General features: G+C 41.2%; 1 protein-coding gene across 5 annotated transcripts in view; it reads right to left on the reverse strand.

Moving 5' to 3' along the window:
• Window positions 1-25,938, reverse strand: part of SNAP91 (synaptosome associated protein 91) — a 667,800-nt gene that overhangs the window by 340,163 nt on the left and 301,699 nt on the right. For all 5 annotated transcript variants that reach the window (XM_085611031.1, XM_085611030.1, XM_085611029.1 and 2 more), the window contains exon 10: window positions 14,668-14,738. In XM_085611031.1, coding sequence (XP_085467157.1) covers window positions 14,668-14,738 — 71 coding nt within the window. The remainder of the gene's footprint in view (window positions 1-14,667; window positions 14,739-25,938) is intronic.

Here is a 25,938-nt window from a genome sequence, read left to right on the forward strand (position 1 = left end):
ATTCAAAGAATATCATGGTCCCCAATTATTGGGTACCATCCCTTGTAATAGTAAAGCTTCACCTGCAAAACTAAAGGGGTGAGCTAGGATGCTGAACATTCTGGCTGTTGAATAAGTAACTTACTCGGTTAGTGATAACCGGTAAAATTCTGCTGGTATGTGGATTATGCATTTATGTGCAAGATACATTCACAGAATAAATGGCAAAGCTCATCAGAGCGCTGCTATTTCTAAAAAAACTGTTTCACATGAATCTGGTTATAAGACAATTGAAATGTAATTAATATAAAAAACAAAAGAAGATATTCTACGTAGCGGAAGATCCCAAACAAACCCTATGTGAACCAAGAACGACTCCACAAGACAGGTAGAGCGTAAACAATTTTAAGTTGCTACTTTGTTTTAAGTATCTCAGCTCCGTTTTCCCTTCCGTTTCTGGAATCTGAGAAAATTATATAAAGAAATGTAAAACTGAACTGCCAAAAACTCATTGAAAGTGATGGTTTGAGAATGCCAAATTTCAAACAAAATGTGTTTTGGTAAAGTTGTACTTTCAATTTAAAGCATCAAACGTTTATCTGATTTTTGCAAAAGTGATTAGCAGAAAGGTTTACGGAGACCTCTGTTAGAAATGCATAGATCACTTTATGGGAGCTGAGGGTTAGACGGTACACAACCTAGCCCGGAGAATTCAAATTGGATTTCCTTGAAAGCAAATGTGTTTAATGCTGTGCATCAGCAATTGATTTGCCAGTTAAGATCACCATTAACTGTTCTATTCAATTGCAAGACACTGAGTCTCATATCTACATTAAGAACATAGAGTGCAGGCAGATGCAGTGAAGGTGGACAGCACATACGTAGAGAACATATAACAAACCCAGGCATGCTCAGAAACTGGTTCAATCAAATATTCATGCAAAGCACAAACTCACAAAAATCTGAGGTGATATACTCACCCTTCACTTCAGTCCAGAGAAGCACAAAAAAAGGAAAGTGTCATCAGTTCGGATAACCTCCTGCACGCAAACATAGCTTTGATCTTCTTAAATTGAGATTTAAAACAAATGTAAACTGCATCACATGTCAGTCTGGAAACTGAGTGTAGTTGAATCCTCCATCCCAAATGTGCCCCATGGTGCCAAATAGAACAATGCAAAGCTCACCTTTATATAAAGACACTGAAAAACCAAGAAGAAAAAAACTTTGTAGGATTTTCAATTCCCATTCCATACATGCTCAACACACCTAGCATACATTATGTCTCTGGGGCAAACGTTAATGTTTGATATTTGTTGCATGACCGATCACTGGAAATGTTTTAAAAAGCTTTCATTCATTAGCCAGAACTGGGAGTTTTAACAATGAATCATGTTGAATGTGCTTTCATAAAAACCTAAAGCAAGCAGGTATAAGCCTATGAAGATACCAAGCAATTGTATTCTACCCTAGCACTCATTTTGGTACTGAGAGGAGATATTCTTTAGTACCCAAGACATGTTAAGAAACCACTAAAAACTCCAGGGCGAATTAAAAAGTAAGGCTGCAGCGCATCAAAGAGGCAAACTAACAGAATGATAGATCTTCAAACTACTGGGAATGGTCTGGCATTTTCAAGCGCAGCTTATGCTGTTTAGAAAGCCCCCCCACCTGCCCTTGGACCATTACAAAGATACACGATGAATGCACAACTCACCTTATCCACTTAACCTGCTTCATCTTAGTACAACGTTCTCCTTGATGTATATTTTCATTTCATTTTAAAATTTAAACTTTGCAGTTAAACTCCTGTGTTTCAGCATAGAGGGAGTATTGGAAGTGTTATGGGATATTGTAAAATAAACTGAATATAATAATTTTAAGGAAAAGCCACGTTTTGATATATAAATGGGAACAATTTCAAAACGTTTCAGGTTATAACTTGATCTCTTTAAAACAAATAGTAATCTTTAGCACGACTCTCTGGTAACTTTCTACAGTGTTCAAATCATGGGTGCCAACCATGATTCCCTCCCTTTCAATCCCATGACGTGGAATCTGTAGTTTGCGCTTACCCTGGGCTACAGTGCATTTGTTTACTGGGTTGCAGGGGGAGATACACCACTGAAACTAGGAAATTTAGATAGCACCACCATCGGCGGCGGCTCCTTTATAAGAGTGTCAGGGCGTTGCCCCCCTATATTTGGTCCCCCCAGCCCCCGAATTTAAAGTAAATAAAAATTTACAGTTTAAATATTTTGTTTACGGACGCGGGTGAAGTCTATTCTTTTTTTTATTTGCCGAGTTGCATAGTGATGAATGGGTGGGGCTAAATACTAACTAGGCTCACACTTGCACTTAAAAGTGCGCATTTCCGGTTGGCCGACTGCCTTTCTGCAGCTAGCCCAACATGCCCATTAGAGAGGCCTATCACCATCTGTGATTAGTGAGGGGGTGGGCAGCCGCAGATGCCTGCACTCAGAAGGAGCGATTGGTCCACCTGCCCGATCCAATCCTGGCACTGCTTTCAGCAAGGTTGCAGCATCTGGATTGGCCACAACTTGCAGCACTAAAGGCAATTGCACACGGAGTCCGTCGAGAGACTCGTGGCCACACCTGTCGAGTTCCATCCGTACTGAAGGCAGCCCTCTCAGACAGCGCGAGATGCCCACCACCACGGTGTTGAAAATATGAGGTAATTTAAGGAATTCTTGGCTGAGGTGGCAATAGGGCAATGTCTGGATGGGATCTGTTACATAGCGTTTCACTGACACATCTGCATGCATGCTGATTAATCGTACATTTACATTTTTGCATGCTACAGGCACTCAGCCTCTCATTACTTTCTGGTGGCATTCCTCTAGTGCCCAGCAAGTGGTTCAAGGAGAGCAGCACCAAACATCTGCAGCACCGGGACTTCCTGGCACCCATGGTAGTCCTCGGCAAGCTCTGCCTACCAGCATGGGGAGGTACAGGGTGGCTATACATCAAGGGTACCCCAAATGCCCTTCCACGCCATCATTTTCATCTAAACTTTCAATAACCTTTTGGGTAAATGCTTGAAAAGTGTGTGGTGCAAATGGGCTGTTCAAGCATTTCTTAAAAAACATTTCAGTGCGATATATACACAATTCAAATGTTAGAAGAAAAATGAGGTCAATGGAGAAGATGTGATCTCACAGCTACACTGCCAACTTTGGAGCTGGGAAACCAAGGTTCGAGCCTCGGGGTTGACTCCACATCCTGCGATTCTGGGCAAATCACGTAATCTCCCTGTGCCTACCAAAAAAAAAAATGAATGTGTCCTTGTGTCGTAACTGGCGCTCATGTAAAGTGCTCCAATACCTTTGAGTCGAGTTTGCGCTATATAAATCTACCCAAAAAAATAAATTGTGTATGTGTGCAGGGCGAGATTCACTAAAAGAGGCTCTTGAATTCAACCAGGGAACAGCCCAGGCGAGGTCTAAGTAGTTGGGTACAGGAACAGCTGCTTGCTCTTCAAATAAACCAAACAGCCATCGATATGGTCATAGGCGACCAGCTTGAGACCCGTTCGTTGCTCCATGCAAGGGCCGAAAGCAGGATTTCATCCTAGTTCACATGCCCGTTGACCTATCCACAGATCTGGACACAGTGGCCACTATTTCCGCATCCTCCCCTGTTTCTTCGATTATTCAGTAATTTTCACTTTATCTGTAAAGTGTCTGAAAGTGTTCTGAAATGTCAAAAAGGTGACTTGTTGTCACTACACCTAATTGTTATTTTAGGTTTTCCTTTTTGATACTTTAATCACCGTAGTAAGAGTTAAAGAGGGCCTATGAACTCAAAATCTGCCAAGAGCTGGCCCAAGGTACAGCATGATGCCCTGACTCTACGAGCTCTTCTAAAAAAAAAAAAAATGCAAATGTAGCTGTCACACTGCTCACTAATTCTGAACACACAAAAAACTGCATTTATCGCCTTTCATGAAATCTGAAGCCATACATAACCCATCTGTACTGGATGAACTAAAGGTGGAAGGTTTGCCCTCTATCACCTGAAGTAAAACTTCTCAAAACTGCAAAAAAGAGCTTAGTATCTGGCAGCTTAAATCTTTTTACTTCATGGCTAATTCCAAAAGTGCAAAGGTGAAATGCTATGGATGGATCCATCTTTCGCAATCTTATTTTTTGAAGTATTTGTTATGCACAGTGTCACCAATTTTCTTGGCTCCGCTCAACCAATACAGTGAAGAAGCAGAGCTATGTTACAGGCGGAATACACCTTGGGTGTTTATTTACATAGGTGGGTATGTGTGATTGGCTTGGGGATAGTTGGACAGTTTGGAAACAGACCAGTTAGGTATCATGTCTGGGGAATCTTTTTACTGGCTTGTAATGACCCTTGACACTTGTGTGGTAAAGTGCCCCATGTGCACCCACTCTTTTTCCCTAAAAATTGTTTCAAATGTATGATGTAAAATCCACTATTAGAATAAATGTTTTTTCAACATTTTCTTGTGGGGGGAGAACCCCCACCCTCGCATCAACTATTTTCAGTTTAGGCTTGCTTGCTGGGCATTATAGTCATATCTAAAATGTTATGACTCACCACTTTTGAAATCCACCAGCCACCACTGACCACCATGAGATTTATATCCTGTAAATTAGAGTTTGGCCTGATGAAACTAGATAGATTTCAAAATAGATAACTAACATACTGACTTGCATTATCCAGGTCAAATGCAAGAGAAAAGCAATGAAAAACCTCCATTACACAATATATTTTTTACACAAAATTTAACTACCGTCATTTTGATGGACTACACGTTGCTAGTCTTCAAGTATATAATGAAGGGGTCTGGAAATTCCAAATCTTTGTTAAGTCTCCAACATATGGAAAATTCAAATAAGCTATGTTCTTGTAGGACCCTCATCAAATTGAGAGTGGACCCCATATTTGGCTCTTATATGTGCTGGAGTCAATGTCAGCAGTCAGGCACGATGTTGCACCTATGGTGATCTTGCAACTGAATTGAAGATATCAGAAAGGAAGTGTGACTCACATACGATATATAAATAGGGTTCAACTCCTATATGACCCCACTCCCACCCTTGTCCCATACACCAGAGCTAGAAATCTCCAAACACACTACCGCTGGCAGGTGAAAATATGTATAAACAATGGTGAACATTTCCCGTACTTTATCAAAAAGAGTGGGGCAGTTGGGTGAATTTGGAGCCCATTTTGTACAGAAGTCCCAGATCATGTTGCCCTCATTCTGTATCCTCACCCATGAATGAACTAAGACACACTGGCATTTGTAATGAAGGTAGTACTCATTGATAAATCTTTAACTCTGTTCAAGCTCTTTCAAAATACTGGGTACACATCAGTGCTGTGGCAAGGATGCTATGGGCTCAAGGCAGGCAAGTAAAATGGGGACCATTGACGCCACATAAGTAGTAAAAGGCAGCCATCACTGCGGTGCAATACATCCTTAACTCACTGCACCTTCTACTCTAATGAAAACTGCATGTCCAAGAACATGGCGGAGTGATCAGATTGGTTTACCTTCTTCTGAGTACCCCTTGGAAAACTTTTAAATAAAAAGGTTTAGAAAATACATTGTCCTGTTTAACACGGAAAGCTATCAGTTTTTCCAATAAGATGATTTATCTTAAAATGCTGAATTAAAATACCACATTTCCCAAGACTTTTTTCTGCACATAAAAATATAAGCCATGCAAGCCGATATAACATAATTCAGAATATCCCTTTCTGAAAGAAGTTAATGTTCAATGACGATGATCCATTTCCTGAACGGAGTACTGAAGATACATAGAGTAAAGTCGGCTGTAGGGTTTACAGTACTGTCAAAAGTGTTGGGAACCCTTGGTTGAATTGGCTAGAATAGGGTCACATTCTAACTGTGAACGTGTACAAGCTACAGTAAAGCCGGGCAGAAAAAAGTAAAGCTTGAGCCTCTGCCATTAACATTTTAAAATAATCCTTAAACTTCCTGCCTATCCACAAGATTTAACAAATAATGAAAGTATGAGGGGAGAGTGTGGGTTGCAGGAAAAATCCAGTCTTACGATAGTAGTCTTTCATAGAAACTGAAACAGGGCTATAAAAATACAACAATTACTAAATGCAAATAATTGTTATTCACATATTAGGATTACCATTAAGAAACCAACCAACTGCGCTTGAGAAATATATATGGCCCTGAACTAGTCACTGTTATGGCAACTACCTTTTTCGGGAGTTGGGGTGCCAGCCTCACCCGAGACCCAGGAGAGGAAACCTAGCCTTGCCTTCTAACCAGAAAATAACAAGCACTTTACTAAACTACACCGCGTCCTTTGTACCGTCATTACTTCATTGGGGTGGGCCCACGTTTGACAATCCTGAAAAATTGCCAACTCGGAGGTGTAAATAAAGGTCTCTGGTCCTCGTGATTTTGCTCTGCCTGCACATTTCCCATCAGCTGATATGTGCTGCTCTGGTATTCACACAGTTCCACAGAATGTACAGGATGGCAGCTGGATTATTACGATAAACCAAGGTAGAGCTCAGCGCCATCAACATTAAAGGTAAGCAATCAAGGTATTACCTTCTTCCCCTCTTTTCTAAGGGCCCCTATTTCATCAAGGATGTCAAGGTAGTGCCTCGAAGCAGGCCATCTGTCACAATTAAAGTTATAGCAAAATCGTGGGCTACGTGGGACCAAAAAGAAATAGAAATCAGGCTACAAAAAAAAGTTAATATTCTCTGTCAATTGCAATAAAAACATAGGAATTAAATATATCGCTGGCCGGCGATGCTGAAAGTGTTCTGGGGAGCACAACTAAAATACACATTCGGAGCTTAATTTGCAAAAGAATAAGTGTTGGGTTCCAGAGTTTAGTTATGAAGCCCATGACAGACACCATGAAGGTGCCGAATACCAAGGCTGTGTTGTCTTAAGTCCACCTCATACCTCTTTGATCCACATCAAGACTTCCTCTGCCTTTTTATCTCAATTTTGAAGATTTATTTTTTCATCCTTGCATTCTCCCTTTGTCAGTTTTCCCTCCTTCTCTTCCTCCTTCTTTCTCCCTTTTGTGTTTTTCCTTCTCTCTTGCTCTGGATAAATGTCTGTTGAGGAAAAATAAATGCCGGCCCCCAAAAAAGGGAGCAGGTGGGCCCTACCTGCAACCATTGACTCAAATTAAGAAGTGGACACTATGAGCTACTGTTGAAAATACAAGTGTGTCTCCAGTTGAAATGTTATTATATCACTGAAATTGTTCGCTTCCTAAAGTTATTAATGGAGCCACTTTTGACTACAGACTTTCATACTCGGAATACAAATCATATCTAATTGTGCACAGTGCTTCACTCATTCTACCAGAGTGCTTTTAACTGTAGTGGAAGCTTGATCCTTTGTGAAAGGAACATTTGAGGATTAGACAAAAGTATAGACCTTTCCCTTAAAAAGAAGACAAACAAGCACTGGCAACGTCAATAGGTCAGGGTTTAGTGTGCTAATGGATGCAGTATTAGCACATTAGAGTGAGACACATGGGATGCCTCCAGCAGAGAGGACAGTGAGGGCCACAGTTGTAAAGCAGTCCCTCATGCGGTTCAGAGCAAGCATTGGAGAGGAGGTGGAAGACTACACTCAAACCGCCAACAGCATTAGGTGAGCACTGGTCTGGACAAAGACATGGCTGACAAAGCCTCACGCTCGTCGTTGTAAGAGACCGGTCGAAGAAAGTCAGTTTTGAAAGGAGGGGATCCAAAGCCCACTCTTGGTGTACTGTCAGCTGACTGTCTGACAGACAGGTGTCCTGTTAAAACCCAGACTTAAAAAGGGTACGGTCAGGCAAGAAATCAAAGAAGGGCAGTGGAGGATTAGACCACATCAATGTAGGGCGTCACAGAAAAAGTTTAATCTTTTATAACACTAATTAGTCACCTTGATATATACTAAATATGTTGAAATAAGATATGCCATATCGATTTATGAAATCTAAAAGGATTTGGCACCCATAAGTGTGGCACAATATTTTGGATTGATTGAAAAATGAAATACAATATTGCATTCTTTATTCCCAACTACATGTGAAGCAATCAATAAAAAAAAATCATATTTTGTTGGATGGAGAATCTGTTTTAATTATCAGGTGTATCTTAACTACTAGTCTATCATGAAGCTGTGCAACGAGGGGGCACTGGAGAGAGAGAGGTACTAAATTTACTATTGTCAATATAAATGCCTTAACAAAGAATGCATTTTAAAGGTAAATATTTTGTAAACAAGGTAATGTTGGTGGATTTGACAACCTCCCTGTGGATTTAGTGGAACAAATAGATAGACTATTAATTAATCTGTGGATTTGTAAAATAGCCTGTCTTAACAGTTAATTTTTTTCGCTATAGTGCACATATTTTTTGATCACATTTAATGTATCTACTTACTAATAAACCTTTAGGCAGCACTGGTAGAATCAGTGCAATGTCCTACTGTGATATTTATTGTAATCTAACCTTTTAGTAGGTTTTCTGATAACCTATGAGTTATAGTCATCTCCATCTTACACTGTTATATTATCTAATGTTAGGAGGGTATTTGTTTAGTGTATGTACACCATAGTTTCTCTGCGCTGTTTATCTGGATTTGGTCGGCAATGCACTGTTAAATTGGAGATTAAGAGAGAACAACAAAAGTCCTTAAAGAAACTATCAAAAGAAGGAAAAAGTTATGAATGAAGAAATAAATAGGAAGTATGTGCCAGGCTTTAGCAGCAGCCAACAAGATAGCATGATCGCCAAAATAGGCAGTTACGGATTTTGGGATTTTGGGCACAAATTGGGTATTGGACTCTGTCTTTTTGTACTATTTAAATTTGGTTGATACGAAGTCTGTTGAAGATTAAGAAATTGCTCAGTGGGCAATAGTCATGACCTTAAAAATGATTATTTGGCACACAGGCAGCCATTGCAGATGTTTACGGTAGAGAGGGGTGTGTTGGCACTTGTTAACACCGCAGCTGAAGCTACCAGAAAAGTTCCTAATGATTTGTAGCTGAATTCGAATTTAAGAGACTCTGAGAAAAATAGAGTTCCCATTATCAATGTGAGACTGAATAATGGCAGTGATTGTGGTTATGTGACACTTGTCCACATAAGAAAGGATGTTCCGGATGTTCTTAGGGATACAAGAAGCAAGCGCTAGCTAGTTTATTAGTATTATAACAAAATGTAAGATTTGAGTCCAAGAAAAAGCACAATTTCCATCGCCTAAGTTTGCATACAAGTGTGGGGGCCATTGAAGATGGCCATGAAAGACCTTGGGGGGAAAATAGAAGTTCTATTTTGGCTGAATTTAATTTCAGAAAGCTTTTAGATATCCATCAACAAATTAAGTGTAGAGATTTGCGTAATAGGAGGATGTTTACAGTTTAAACCAAAAGATCAGCTCTATATTGTGTGCATCCATGTAGAATTTCGCATCCACATGGGACAACAATTCAGCCAACATGCACATGTAGATATTTAACAGTAAAGGAAACAACATTGAACATTGTGGAGCTTTGAGTTGTTGTTGAAAGGGAAATAGTCACCACTTGGTAAAGGTTGGACAGGTAAGATGTAAACCACTTTAGAGCTTTACCTTCAGTCCCTGTATCATGAAGCCCTGGAGCAAAGAATGGCATGGTCATTAGTGTCAAGAAGGATCAAGACTGCTGGACTGCCAGAATCTTCCAAACTGCGAACGTCAGCAACAACAGAGAAAACAGCCAAGTCAGTGCTTCTAAGTAGTTGTGAATGTTCAACATATTTTGACCAGTAAGGGAAATGGGAAATAGTTGCATAAATTAACTGGGTCAAGGGTTGGTTTCTATGATTAAAGGTTTAACCGCATCAGTTTTCCATTGATTAGGGAAGATACCCAAAGTTAGGAAGCGGTTGAACAAAGTAGTTAGTTCAGTAAGGAGCAAGAGTCCAAGATCCTGGAGCCAACCTGCACGGCTAACATCCAGGAGACCTCTAGATTGGTGGTTGTGTTTAGTGGCCTCTGAGATCTCTTCCTCTGATAAAGCTAATGCAGAGTATCATGCTAACTATGCATGGGCTGGATTCAGTTTTCTGCTAAAATGGCTGAGATAATAGTTTTGATTTCGTAGCTGAAAAAATGCCAAATCCGCACAAAAAGAAAGAGGGTGAGCAATACTTTGCACTGGAGCACATGAAGTCTAGAAATCATTTATGATGTGGAAAAGTTCTTTAGCTAGGTTAGGTTTTGGTGTAATCCGGTGATTGTAGTATGATGCTGATGACTTGTTTCAATGAGGCTCTGCCTTTTTTAGGTGTGGCCTATAGGCAGCTTTAGTGGTCACACCAGCCTCTTATTTTCACCACAAATGTACTCTATAACCATAAATAGACACACAATCACAGATGGCCTTTATGCACTGATCACTTGAAGTACCTTGGACATGTTGGTTCAGCCTGCAGCACATCATACATGAATGGGGCGGTGGATCTTGTGAGACTATGGAACATAACTAATGACTTTCAGCCTGCTGGAGTTTGTTCTTTGTGATTCATGTATATGAAAGGAGCAAACAAAGTGTTATGATTTTGGTGTTTCTAGTTACAATTCTGGTGTAAGCTCACTGGCGCTTGTACTAGAGTACTCCCCAATGTTTAGCATTTTTGTTATATATCTCGAACATTGACTATTTACGTACATATTGTATTGCATTTTCATTTTCTATATAAGCCTTTCTAATATTATTGTTAATATTAATGTATATGTTTACACTGTTTTTTTTTTTTTATAGAGCAGTCATTACCCAGAGGTGTTCGGGCACTTTACAATAGAATTAGAGCATTGCTTAAGCAATATAGGTAACATAGTCCTGTATAACGATTAACACAATGAAACAAGGGTAAGGCTAGGATGGTGGCAAAAAATATTGTGCTTTAGAGGCAAGTCTCTGGGTATGGACAAGTGAGAGCATTCCCCGACGTTAGAGGACTTTGCAGTACAAGAAGAGAATTACATCGGACATACCCATTAGACAGACATAATCATGGAGTAACAGAACAAAAACAAGTGCAAAACTACATAGGTGCCAAATAACATCACAGTTCTTAAGGCTAGGGTCAAAGCAAAGCATACCACGCTGCATGATTTAGGAAAAAAAGAAATTAGTTTTAGTCCCTTTTGAATAGAAGGGATTTCAAGTTTGGATTTAAAGATTGGCAGTGGTACGGAATGCCCAGAGGTAAACCGTTCCAGACTTTTATCGCCCTCCACTGAAAAAGGCTGGGCCATAACCTGTTCCTTTTTAGATGTCAGTGGTTCTAGAAGCAGAGCTTTAGCATTCCGTGATAGTCCAGACCTCCCCAAATCTAAACCTTGGCAGTACGGTAATGTGAAGTAGGTGTGTGAATGGTCTTGTGGGTGATGCACGCTTGTTTGTACATCGCTCCGGCTTCAATAGAAAAGTGTTAAATAGTACAAGGCAGATGTGGTCATTCCTTTTTGCCCCAAGGTGAAACGTACTAGCCCGTGTAACCTGCTTTTCTAAGGAGTGAGTTACATTTTGATTGTGTTTGCAAGCATTTTTATTTACGTGGCACGTTTTAATTTTCCCATTTAATTTGCTGGTGTCAGTATCATAACTAGCTCCAGTGTGGAGAATCTGCACCTTTTAGCCGAGCAGGACCTTTTATTAGCTTGCCCAAATTTATGTTAACAATTTGCAATAGGTAATCTGATAGCTACACAAATAATCACCATGAAGCACATCTTTCAGTGAAAAATATGTATATCGTTCTGTTAATGTTAGCGATTAAAATAGTTTTGCTAATTAAGACAAATATCACATTGTTTTTTGGACGTTTACGCTGTGATTGAAGTTTCATTTTGCACTGAATATTTGCTTTAAAAATATGTCAAACTGCTTCTTTCAAAGAATATCTGGAAATTTGAAAAGAACAGCAAATCAATCAATCAAGGATTGAAAAAGCATGGCAAATCACCCTTGCGGATCTCGAGGCGAGGGAGATGCTCACTGCTTTGTGGTGCTCTTTTCATTCAAACAACGTCTGGAGTCCTTTCTTGAATTGCAGAGTGAAGAGGCGTCCTGAGGTACAGGGGAAGGTTGTTCCAAGCTTTGTCTGTCAGGTGTGAGAAGGAGCATCCTCCAGTGTTGCCTCGGCAAATCTGGGGGAGTGTCTTCGAGGAAGAGGGAGGCAGATCGTAGGTGGCTGTTTTGTTGGTAGAAGTTAATGCATTTGTTGATGTATACTGGTCCTTCATTGTGCAGGACCTTGTATGTGTGGATCAATATCTCAAACTGGTATCTCTTCTGGATCGGGAATCACAGTAGCTTCCTTAGGTGGGGTGTCACGTGGGTCCATCAGGGGAGGTCGATGAGCCTTGCCGCTGAGTTTTGTATTGTCTGTAGTCTCTTCAACAGGCATGTGGTGATATCTATGTAGAGTGTGTTCCCGTAGTACAGCCTGCTAGTGACGAGGGCCTGCGTGACGATGCTCCTGGTGTTGACAGGGAGCCACCTGAAGCTCTTGTGGAGCATGCATAGGGTGTGGAAGCAGGCAGATGAGACTGCATTTACCGGTTTCTACATAGATAGCTTACTGTCTAAGATGATGCCAAGTTTGCTGGTATGGTCGATGAGGATTGGGAATGGGCTGTGTTCAGCAGGCCACCATGCGTCGTTCCATGGTGAGGCGTCGTTCCATGGTGAGGCGTGGTTTCCAAAGAGAAGGTCTTCCGTCTTGTCCGTGTTGAGCTTGAACCAGTTTTCCTTCATCCAGTCAATGACGTTCATCATACTTCTGTGGAAGTTGACACTGGAGGAGGAGCTAATGCACGTTTGTATTTTGAGTTGCTAAATGTACACAACATTCAGCCAAACTAGAATGTAAGGGAAAAATATGCCATGATCTTATGAACTGTTTTCATCTTACTCGTTCGTGCAAACTGCAAAATAAATTGAAAAGTCTGATATTTCTATTAGGAAAAATACTCCCAAATGAGTCATTTTACTTTCCTGAACAAAATTGCATTTTTTAAATTTGCATTGCTTTCTCCTCAGCATCACACACCCAACTTGATCCACAGCTGGTTGGATAGTGTGGAGCACTATATATGACCCAATAATCATTCATGTTTCGAATGCAAATATATAATGGAGCAACTATATCCCTGCCTCGGTGAGTGAGGGGTGGATCGCGGAGTGAGAACTATCAAGATGATGTGGAGAAAGCATGAAGCACTGGTCTGCGGGGAAATGGTGTCAAGTGCATGGACTTCGGTACAACACGGCAGTGCTGTATCTGAAGCTACATTACATTTTAGACATTTGTTTCAGTCTTGAAGCAGCAGCAGGGCTAAATGCTGCAGTGATGTGCCAGGCACAGTCTAAAATTTCACTCCTCACTGCACTTTTGCCATTAAAAATCAAACTTGCCTAGCTGTGAAGCATTACCTTCCTCAGCTCCCATTCGCTCCTGTGCATTTTAACTTTAGCTTTGAATTTCACCCTACAGATGGGATATACCCATTTTGAAAAGTAGCATTTGGGGTACAAAAGGTGAGAGGATATCAATGGTCACCAGAAAGAGAAGGTTTACTGGGTCAATAGAAGCAGTCACACTGAAAAGGAAAATAAACATACACAAGGGCAGATAGAGGGATAGTAGAATCTTTCTCTGGAAACAACTCATATACTCTCTTTGACTAAGGAAGCACTTCCTTACCATGCCATTCTTCTCACACCACTAAGTTGGAATGATCCAAAGCAACACTGTCACTAACTAACTCACAGCACACCTCATTAACAAACTGTGAAGGGCCAACATAGCTAACTGTTTCTCATCTCATACCAGAAGGCTCGATCATGGCTCCCATATTCCTCAAGATTTACATTGTACAAATAGTCTCCAAACACTAATCACTCACATATCTGAAATACAACATGGATAATGAAACATCAAATTGAAGTTGAACACTAAAACACTCCTACTTTGCCCCCCAAAAAAGACAAATATGTCTCACACCCTCAAAATTGTCACAGCAGAAAATTTCTTAGGGTTTCTCCCCCTAGATCCAAAACTCAAGCTAGAAACCTATGTCAAGTCTATTTCTAAAAACATAAACCAAATACTTTTACTGCTCACAAAAAGGAATAACAACCCTGCAAGTGTATCTTGACGTTTTAACAGTTAGATTCTCTCCACCACCCACAGCTATTCCACTACTTCCCCCACCTCTCCCGATCGAACATTACTGGCCACTATAACTCACATTTTATTCCCAGTTCTCATACCATGTACCAATCACTTAGGAGTGCAGTGGCTAATATATTGCCGCATTTGTACCAGCAATGATCGGAACTTACCATAACTAAGGCCAAAGGCTAGGCAAGAAGCTTCCCCCATTAGGCAGTTGGGGTACCCTTGTTTATTTGGGTAAGGAGCCTTCTTTTGAAAAATAAATCTTATGACGCTCTTTCGCGTCACTCATTTCCATTTACTTGGCAACAAGTTCCACTGTGATTGTTCACTATTTCCTTAGAAAAACCCACTCATCTCACTGGTATCAGTATGCAAAAGACATATAGGGTTGAAAGATAACTCAAATATTATCTTTAAAACTAGATCCAAAATCTAAATACATACCCATTTCCAGATTTCTTTCCTTCTAATGTATTTAAATGCTGTTCAAGGGTCTCCATTAGACTACTTGGTGCCTGAAATTGAGAAAGGAAATACAAGATGTTTTCTCATTTGGTTAGTCTGTTTGCAAGAAAGCCTGTAATTTAAGTTGATCTCGACAAGCACACAATCTTTACACCCATTTGCAATATTTATCAGTGTGAAGGAGGTGCATGCTCATGCTATACAAGTCAAGTCTAAATCAGCCAACTTTAAGATTTCCATGCGTGAAACTCTGAAGTTAGAAAAGCAAAGCAACCTTTCTACACGCAGAAGATTCTATTGACGCAAAAACATAATGCATTTGCAATCTACACAAACATCGAGCTCAAAATGAATTTCAAAACCAAGTAATAACCACACAGAGGCAACACATACCACATTCGCATGGGTTAGGTTGAAAAAAGTTGAAAGTCCCACCCTACATCTCCCTATGCAAAAAACTATCAGGGAGTAACCCATGCCTTCCACATCACTTACACCAGTCTGGTTAAGATGAACCAAAATTTTGTTCATCAGCCAAAAACCCACTCAGAACCTTTAATAGTAAAACTCACATCCAAAGACCAAAGTATGCATTCAAGAGGACAACATATTAAACAGCCATTTGCAATGCAATAGGTCTTGCATTTACAAAAGATTGAGCTTTGACAATGACTTATTTATTTTATTTTTATTTTATTGTTAAAGTTTTATTTTAGGCCTCTAGCACAGATCCAGTCAGCTTGCTTGCCAAACATAAAATGTTATTCTTTACGGTTCAATAACCACTTTCTCCACACTTAAGGTAGTTGTTAATTCATTTCCAGTACATGTATTTGTATTGCACCCAACAAGCCCACGAACAGTACATGTACACAACCATATCTTTTATTGGGCCGTTTGAATTCCAAGTAAACTGCCTTGCACAAACAGATGATAGATGTATTACTGCCACATGACATACTCTGGCTGCCTCAGTATGAGTTGTAACTAAAGAGATTTGGATCATGCATAGTTCACACTAGATGACTTCCAACACATTTTATAGACTAGTATTTAGGCTGGGAATGTGTTATCAACACATGCATGAGTATATTAGTATGACATGGGTAAGTGAGGGCAATGTTGCCTGAAGCTTTTGCTAGTGTTCAGATGGTGTATAAATGGGAATCCTGACTGAAGTGTCATGGATGTGTAATTAGTTGATTTGTATGAGGAGGCACATACTATCTGGATGTGCATTTAGACCGAGTGGATCAGAGGATTTGTTTCACAGAGAGTGAGGTGCATGCATGAGTGGGCAGCTGCTGCACAGGTGCATTTTCATGGATCAGCGGGGCATTTGTTGTATTCAAGGAGTGATATGCATGGACAAGAGAACTGATGGAGCACACAAAACTGAGGTGGCATGGATTAGTGAAGTGCATCTTAACTGAAGAAGTGTATGCATCAGTGGAGAAAATGGTCTTGTGGAATTGGACTCACATCAGAGTTTCAATGCTGTACAGAAGAGTTTTATACAATAGAGGCAGGAGTATAATTTGCTCAGGAGGGACACTTGAGAAACTAAATGATGCATTAATGTTTACTTTTGGAGCATTGGTTACACAAGCTCATATGCAAATCTCAAAATATCATAAATGCACGTTTGGTCCACAGAGTCGATGGAAGCACGTTTATGTCACATACATGCATTGGTCATGTAAATCAGACCACCGTTTGTTGTATTCTGAAAGTGATACCTTTGCATGAGAGTGTCCACATACAAATGTCGGCCATTTGGTGCGTGTGGTTGGATGGTGGATGGATGTCTCTTTGGTAGGTGTTATGATGTTTGGCACATAAGGTTTTAGGAATTCTTTCAGCATAAGTACATTTTCATTTAAGCCAACAATGCGCACAATGTTCAAAAGGTATTGCCTGACCTAGAAAATTGTTTGTTTTGCACATATCAGAATGTACAGGCAAATCAAAACCATATTTGGAATAACACAAATATGCAGCTGAGTAAATTTGTTCCCAAATAGTCACCACGAAAATCAGTTATTTATGATAAATACTGCAGCGTATGAAGATAGATTTGTCCAATCAGCAACGTACCCATTACAAACAACGACTTCAACATCCCCTGCATTTATAGGACCATTATAGATCTCCATTAAATTGACTTGCACACAGCCAACACGTTTTAGTAAAACACAACAATGTGCAAACAAGAGTTTGAAATTGTAACTGACACAAAATCACTTACAATTCAGCAATTACTGACACAAAAAAGGGTGTTCACCATCACTCATTACAGCGGGAGGTTACATCGCTCACTTTATCTTTAAGTGACAAGACATTTAAATACATCAAAACCAAAGACCTCTCCTGGATATATGTTATACTTTCATGTGAAATGGAATTTGCTATCATTGCTGTACTTGAGTAACAATAATAGCTGTAGATTTGTGTAAGCATCAGAACAAAACTGCAGTGCACTCATCATTGCACCTGTTAGAAATTGGATTACTGGTTGACTGGGGTGTAAGCTCTGGTCGAGCAGCAACCACAATCCTAGTCCCGGTAAGGCACAAGCAAACCCCAAATTAACTTGTGCTCAGCCTCCTGGTAGATTGACACAGAGCAGTCAGTCTTAACTTTGAGGCAAGGTGTTAAATATGTGTGCAATACTTCGAACAGGAAAACATTGAAACACCACACAGAAAGAACTCGCACAAGGTTAGAAAAATACAGCTTAATTACATTTTTTTAAAACAAGATCTAAATGACCAAAATCCAATCAACAGAACCGGAGTTATGAATTTTTCAAGAATAAACTGCAATCTAGAGCGTAAAAGCATAAAGGGCTAACCGCGGTTATCTGGTTGCGATGTGCCGGGTTAAATTCAAAGGTCCAGGCAGACTGCAATGGAGTACTGGTCGGATACAGTCCCAGATTAGTCCAGCTAAAGTTTTACCTTCTCATCTTTTTCTGCCAAAGAGTCCCGTTCATTGAAGGGCCGCAGAGAGCAAGGAGGGCGGGTGGGCTGGAGTCTTGCGCTGGCAGTCCTCTGCGGCGATCAATGCCTTCTGTGTGAAGAGACAAGCCTGCAGTGGCTTGAACTGATTTATGGGAAGAGCAGCGCAGTTCTGGCACAAACAGGCCTGTTTAGGGTTGTGAAGAGCCAAAAGCTAGAATTTAAGAGCTCATGAGCAGACTAAACCTTTTAGTCACTCTGGGGTCCTAGGTTCAAGATGGGCTCCAGGTCTAGTTCTTCCCTAGACAAGAGGGTAGCAGCCAGCAGGTCAGCACCGTAAGGCAGTAGCTCCTTCAGCATAGCAGTCAAGCAGAGTGACAGACCTTTCAGCAGAAGCAAAGCAGTCCCTCTTCCTGGCAGAGTATTCACAGTTCCAGAAGTGTACTGAAGAGTTAGTGTCTGAGGTCCTTCTTTTATACACTGGTGACCTGCTTCTAGATAGAGACTGAAATGCATGGCTCCAAGCTGGCTGAAGTGACGATGCAGGGCCGTTAGGCCATTTGTGTGGGTACAGGACACAGCCTATTTAGGTGTAAGTGGGACTGTCCCCAGCTCCTCTCTCCAATCCTGCCAGTGATGGCCAATTCATTCACACCTAATCTCCCCATTCATTCACACCTAATCTCCCCATTGTGTGCCACTATCTAGGAGGAATACACAAAGCCCAAATGCCAACTACACAGTCATGTGATCAGAGCCAGGTTTCAGACTCCAAATGGCTAAGGCAAGAAAATGTCTACTTTCTAAAAGTAACATTTTCAAAATTGCATTTTAAAAGCCAACTTCACCATAAGTTAGGATTTTAAATTGTGATTCGAGAGACACCAAACTTGAAGGGGGGTCATCTTTTCCTTTTTGGACATTACATTTACGAAATGTAATAAGGTAACTCCAATGTTATCCTATCAGAGAGATGGGCCTTGCAGTAGTGAAAAACGAATTTAGGTGTTTTTTACTACAAGGACATGTAAACCTTAAGAGTACATGTCCTAGCTTTCAAATACACTGCACCCGGCCCTTTTTTTGCCAGGTCGAAATGGCAGTTTAAAACTGTGCACACAGGTCTGTAATGGCAGTCATGACACACGTTTAAAGGGCTACTTAAGTGGGTGGCAAAATCAGTGCAGCAGGCCCACTAGTAGCATTTAATTTACAGGCCTTGGACACGAGTTGTGCACTTTACTAGGGACTTATAAGTAAATCGAATATGTTAATTGGGTATATGCCAATGTTACCATGATTTTAGGGTGGGAGTACACAGAGTCCTAAGCCCAGATAAAATGAAGTGGGAAGTCAAAGACCTCTGAAGTAAGACAGTGTATTTTCGAACAGATCGGTAAAAAGTGTCTCACTGGGATAAATATTATTGCTTACATCTCCTATTACTTGAACTTGAGTATGAATCCTAAAAAAAAAGACCACATCAGACTTTCATCTTTATATGGGCAATACACTGAAGGTTGTTAATTTGATTACCGCAAAAATTATTTCTAAATCGTAAGTGAAAGGCTTTATGCAGGCCCATGCTGAGCTATACATAACAGTCATTTAGTGTAACAGCTGCAGGATTTGAAATCATTTGAGGCTTTGACGATTGAAATCTAAGAGCCTGCCTCCAAAAAAGAAGAAAACATACTTTATTATATGTGTAGTATACCATAGCAGCATATACTATAACGAATAAAACAAATTTGATTGGTTTGCTATTTCGTGAAAATGTAAAGCAAGCACTGTAGTTTGGGACCTGTTGTGGGACAAGTTCAGGGATGTGAAACAGTCCTATGTCAGGTAGCAGTTGTTGATATCATTCAGGAACTTAAATACTTGGGAGATTTGCTATTTTGTTCAATGGCTGTTTTCTTGCTAATTGCTTTCGATAAAGTGTCAAAGTGTCACATGTGAAAAGCATAAGTGTCACTCATAGGCACAATGAAAACAGAGAAATAGAACTCATATGCATGCTTTAAACTTGGCAGCTATCACTAGCTCACCTTCACTGTGTTCAGCAGCAGCCTCAGACATTAAGTAGTGTCATGGCCAAAGAGACCATAACATCTGCACACTGGTTCCTACTTTACAGAGGCAAAATGTAAAGATATACAATTATGGCAATGACATTAAGCTGTTATTAAATGTCGATGATTCGCCAGAATCTACTGAATTCTTCCAAAACACCATAGTCTTTATTCAGGACTGAATTAACTGCCACCATCTGAAACTGAACTCTGATAAAACCCAGGTAGTGATGGTCACAAATAAGCTGCATTTTTGGAGCCCTTCCCTTTGGCCACAGGTGTTGGTTGCCCCCCCTTCGCCCCCCCCCCGATTTAAAAAAAATCGTTCAAAGACTGGATTCTAATCGACAAGGATATGTCAATGAAGCCTCAGATTGGATCAGTGACATGCTTTCATTTTCTAGCTGATTAAAATAGGATTTCTTTCTCTTTTGAGACCAATATTCAGATTGTAATTGTGCTGGTTATGTCATGAATTGATTATGCTAATGTGCTTTATTTAGGTCTTTCTCAGGGACTGAGTCACACTCCAGCTTGTCCAAAATCAAGCAGCCAGATTGTCCTGTAGTCAACCTAGACACTGCCATATTAAACCCCAGTTGAAAAACCTACACTGGCTTCCAGTCCCTGAGAGTACCCTTTGTAAAACCGGATGCACAATTTTCAAAACCACCATGACAATAGCCCCTCCTTTGTGACCTTCAGAATTCGGAATTACATCCCCAAGCGAAATCTCAGATCTGTTCATCACAATCTTTTAAAGGTCCTTAAATCCAACAGGAAGAGATTGGGGGGAACCAGGTTTACTGTGCTTGCTCTAGGTGTCTGGACTTCTCCCTCTAATAATAGATCTGCAACATCCTACGAGACCTTTAGAACCTCCTAAAAAACAAGCTTATGATTAATTGTCTCTTTTTATATCATAACATCCAAACTTTCTAGCAGAGTTAGATTCTTGCTCTAAGACATAGTGCTACCTAGTTTAGCATGCTGCTAGGATGGACAGAATCGCCATCACACTAGGTTATACCTTAAACGGTATATGTTAGACCAGACATCATTGGCGTGGTCCTCCCCCGTCTGTTACTTAGGTTTCATTTTTGTTGCATTAGGAATCTGTGCACTTTACCATTGATAACAAGTGCTCAAGTGCTTGTGTCTCTCTCCTTTAAACAGGGTAAAATTGGCTTACATCCAATTGGCACATTTAGTTTACTTATAACTACCTAGCAAAGTGGTACTACATGTATCTAGGACCTGTAAATTGAATGTGCTTGTAGCACTTATTGTACCACCCACTAAAGTAGCCCTTTACAATATGTCTCAGGTCGATCATTGAAGCCCGTGTGCAGTTTTAAACTGCCAGTTTGACCTGGTAAAATAACTTCTTTGCCAGGCTGCAACCTTCCTTTTTAATACATATAAATCACTCCCTAAGCCCTAAACAGTCCATATGGTAGGGTGAATTGTATTTGAAATGTAGCACATGTGTATTTAAGTTTTACCTGTCTTGGTAGTGACAAACTCCTACATTTATTTTTTCACTACTGTAAGGTCTACCTCTCCCGTAGGATAACATTGGGTTGCCTTAATACATTTATCAAGTGATAACTCTCCATTTTAAACAGGTAGAAATATCATGATTGGCCTTAAATGAATTGTAATAAATGGTAACGTTGGATTTTACATCGCAATTCTGAAAATGGCACTTTTAGAAAAGTTGACATTTTCTTCTATTGACCACTTGGTGCCTTTGTCCTGGGTAACGACTGTAAATAGCTTGGCAGTTGGCCTTTTTGTATTCCCGCCAGTGAGACAAGACGGGACTAGGTGTTGGTGTGCATTATTTTGGTATTTCTAGTTACCTATCCAACTTGGATGACTAGCTAAAAAGAATAAAAGTACCCGTCATTTTGTCGGCATGTACATGCGTGGAGTTTTTGCCTAAAAAAATGACATGAGTGGTTGAGTCAAAGTTTTTTTTTTTCTTTTTAAAACTTTACTCATGATGCACACCATCAGGTTCAGTGTGGCTAAAAACCATTTGCAAAGCAAATCAATCCCCAAAGGTGAGACCTATTTGGCTTTACCAATGTATTTTGGCTTTACAAGTGTTTAATTTTTTTTTCTTTTGAGGATCCATCAGCCTATTTTATGTTTCAGATGAACGAAACATTAACCTCTGTACCTTTCTTGTTAAAAAAAGAACGCATGTGTGTTGCAGTAGGGCACACGCAGGATGTGTAGTATTTAACATTTATTGATTTAACAGTATGTGTGTGTGCAGCAAAATCGAAACCATGCATGCTGTTTAATCAAAGCAATAAACCATGTTTCATTAAATTACATTAACACAATGTTCCAAGTCAAGCCCCTATGGAAGCTATCCGAAGTCAGTACTAGAACGCATAGCACCATAATATACACTTTTATTAGAGTAGTTGTCACTCGATGTAGAAGATTGTCACTCTTTTCTAAAGCGAAGGTCAGTGTCCTTGCTTATCAGCATTAGCTGGTTTTGTTAAGGTCTGGGCTAGAAACAAAACCTCCTAGATCTGCGCTTTCATATTTAGGAGAAATAATGCATAGTCAAAAAAAAAGAACACAGAGAGAGGAGATTTGGGTGTTTGTGTCAACCACATTTGGAATCAGCCTACAAAATAACATACAAATAATGGGATAATGGGTCACCCCCTACAGCTGAAGAACCGTGTACTGGGTCACTAACATTTTAGTTCAGAACCTTAGTGACAGCCTTTCCCCCCGTTCTATGAGTGTGTATCAAGAATTAGCAGCACAGATGAGGACAAGTTAGTCTTCAGCCCTGACAAAGTGCACCACACAGCAGTGCACCACCCCACCCACCAGCTACGGCGCTCGATATAAGCTGACAAACAGTTACTAAATCATTGATTTCTTTTTTTTTTTATTCTTTTTTTTTTTTATACTTTCGATATGTGTTAATCCTACAGACTGCATTCTACATAGCCACACATCCCACCGCTCCTCCCCCCAAACTGCTCACTGTGGCTACTCTGGTGCTGCTCACACTCCTGGTGGCCAGGTTGTAGGTGGTATCCAATTCCCCGACCAGCTCTGGTGAGACTAGAGCAGGTACTTGCAGGTAATTGTGTTTCGTTGATTGCACTTTGCAATAGAACTGCATCTTGCACATTCTCTCGCACCGAGCGCTATTCTGTCTATACTAAAAAAGAAAGTTCAGAGGTACCATTGTAAGTGAGCAGAAGAACTACTTCAACCCTATGCCCATGCAAAATTTGTCATTTCGTATTCTCATTTCCTGCTGTGATGCCTTCCTGACACTTCTACTCCTTGGTGGGTTATGCAAAAGGCTAACATTGCCACAGACTCAGGAGGATAATGAAACTTCAGGAATTCTGTGACTTGGGAGGGTGCATGCAAGTGGCACAGAGGGAGGGGAAGGTGTTCAGTTGGGGCAGAATGGAATACAGGAACACCCACAGTCAATGTGTGCCATATTAAGCAACATTTAGAATTAAAAGTTAATTTTTGGTGACAGAAAAACATGTAACCCTGCCAACATAATATGAACCTTCCCAAAACTATACAGCTTGGTGTGTGCAAAAAGATGTGACCGCACAGTGAAAAGATGAGTTGCCACATGCCTGTGTTAAAACATGCTTTTTAGTCAAGTTCCATTAAAATTAAAATGCACATCATGTTCTGTCCCTCCCCACAACTGCTAGTCGCTCAAAACCTCTGCTTTTTAATTCTGTTTGTGACCTTTTGATAACCAGTGACTGATTTACTCGCAGCTACTTACTTTTTTCACCACACACTCATTAAGCAAAGTGCTCTTTTGCCTTCTTGAAATAAGATGGTGAAAATACAATTCAAATTAGTTTTGGAGCAAATTACATTTCCAGATAATTTTCATATTTACAGTTTAATGATAGTGGAATGTTTATAATTATTTTTGGTTTGATTTAAAAAAAAATTCACAAGAAAAAAGCTTGTGGAGATATACACACACTCACATATATATATGCACACATATATATATATATATACACATACATATTCCAAATGAACTTGCTCCGCAATTGAAGATACCCACACAACGCTATGTTTCAACCTTCTTTATTCGGGAGGCAGCAGCGGACTCAGGGAGGACCTCACAGCGCAATGTTACACCACTTGCCTACGCGTTTCGAGAGTCAATCTCTTCCTCATGGCATGGTGTTAGTCGGGAGAGTGGAAGCATGGCCATTGATTTTGCACAGGTGATAAGCAGGTCTTGATCCCGCCCCAGTGGGCGTGTTTGTTGCAAAGCACCCTGGTAAACGTAGTCCAGAGTAGTAATGAAGGTCCATAGTGGGTGCCATTGCCATCTATCCCTCAGTGATTTTTGCCCATCGGGTCGCCGGCTGTCCCCTTCCGAGTTCGTTGCTGTAGTGATGCCCCTGCGAACAGGTACGTTGTTCCGTGTCTCGTGCCCCAGTTGTGGCACACGGATCTGCGGCGAGCAGCGGGGTTATCTTCGTGACCCGAGCTGGCCACACATATTCCAAATGAACTTGCTCCGCAATTGAAGATACCCACACAACGCTATGTTTCAACCTTCTTTATTCGGGAGGCAGCAGCGGACTCAGGGAGGACCTCACAGCGCAATGTTACACCACTTGCCTACGCGTTTCGAGAGTCAATCTCTTCCTCATGGCATGGTGTTAGTCGGGAGAGTGGAAGCATGGCCATTGATTTTGCACAGGTGATAAGCAGGTCTTGATCCCGCCCCAGTGGGCGTGTTTGTTGCAAAGCACCCTGGTAAACGTAGTCCAGAGTAGTAATGAAGGTCCATAGTGGGTGCCATTGCCATCTATCCCTCAGTGATTTTTGCCCATCGGGTCGCCGGCTGTCCCCTTCCGAGTTCGTTGCTGTAGTGATGCCCCTGCGAACAGGTACGTTGTTCCGTGTCTCGTGCCCCAGTTGTGGCACACGGATCTGCGGCGAGCAGCGGGGTTATCTTCGTGACCCGAGCTGGCCACACATATTCCAAATGAACTTGCTCCGCAATTGAAGATACCCACACAACGCTATGTTTCAACCTTCTTTATTCGGGAGGCAGCAGCGGACTCAGGGAGGACCTCACAGCGCAATGTTACACCACTTGCCTACGCGTTTCGAGAGTCAATCTCTTCCTCATGGCATGGTGTTAGTCGGGAGAGTGGAAGCATGGCCATTGATTTTGCACAGGTGATAAGCAGGTCTTGATCCCGCCCCAGTGGGCGTGTTTGTTGCAAAGCACCCTGGTAAACGTAGTCCAGAGTAGTAATGAAGGTCCATAGTGGGTGCCATTGCCATCTATCCCTCAGTGATTTTTGCCCATCGGGTCGCCGGCTGTCCCCTTCCGAGTTCGTTGCTGTAGTGATGCCCCTGCGAACAGGTACGTTGTTCCGTGTCTCGTGCCCCAGTTGTGGCACACGGATCTGCGGCGAGCAGCGGGGTTATCTTCGTGACCCGAGCTGGCCACACATATTCCAAATGAACTTGCTCCGCAATTGAAGATACCCACACAACGCTATGTTTCAACCTTCTTTATTCGGGAGGCAGCAGCGGACTCAGGGAGGACCTCACAGCGCAATGTTACACCACTTGCCTACGCGTTTCGAGAGTCAATCTCTTCCTCATGGCATGGTGTTAGTCGGGAGAGTGGAAGCATGGCCATTGATTTTGCACAGGTGATAAGCAGGTCTTGATCCCGCCCCAGTGGGCGTGTTTGTTGCAAAGCACCCTGGTAAACGTAGTCCAGAGTAGTAATGAAGGTCCATAGTGGGTGCCATTGCCATCTATCCCTCAGTGATTTTTGCCCATCGGGTCGCCGGCTGTCCCCTTCCGAGTTCGTTGCTGTAGTGATGCCCCTGCGAACAGGTACGTTGTTCCGTGTCTCGTGCCCCAGTTGTGGCACACGGATCTGCGGCGAGCAGCGGGGTTATCTTCGTGACCCGAGCTGGCCACACATATTCCAAATGAACTTGCTCCGCAATTGAAGATACCCACACAACGCTATGTTTCAACCTTCTTTATTCGGGAGGCAGCAGCGGACTCAGGGAGGACCTCACAGCGCAATGTTACACCACTTGCCTACGCGTTTCGAGAGTCAATCTCTTCCTCATGGCATGGTGTTAGTCGGGAGAGTGGAAGCATGGCCATTGATTTTGCACAGGTGATAAGCA

Source organism: Triturus cristatus, chromosome 6 (assembly GCF_964204655.1).
Source record: "Triturus cristatus chromosome 6, aTriCri1.1, whole genome shotgun sequence".
NCBI classification, from domain to species: domain Eukaryota; kingdom Metazoa; phylum Chordata; class Amphibia; order Caudata; family Salamandridae; genus Triturus; species Triturus cristatus.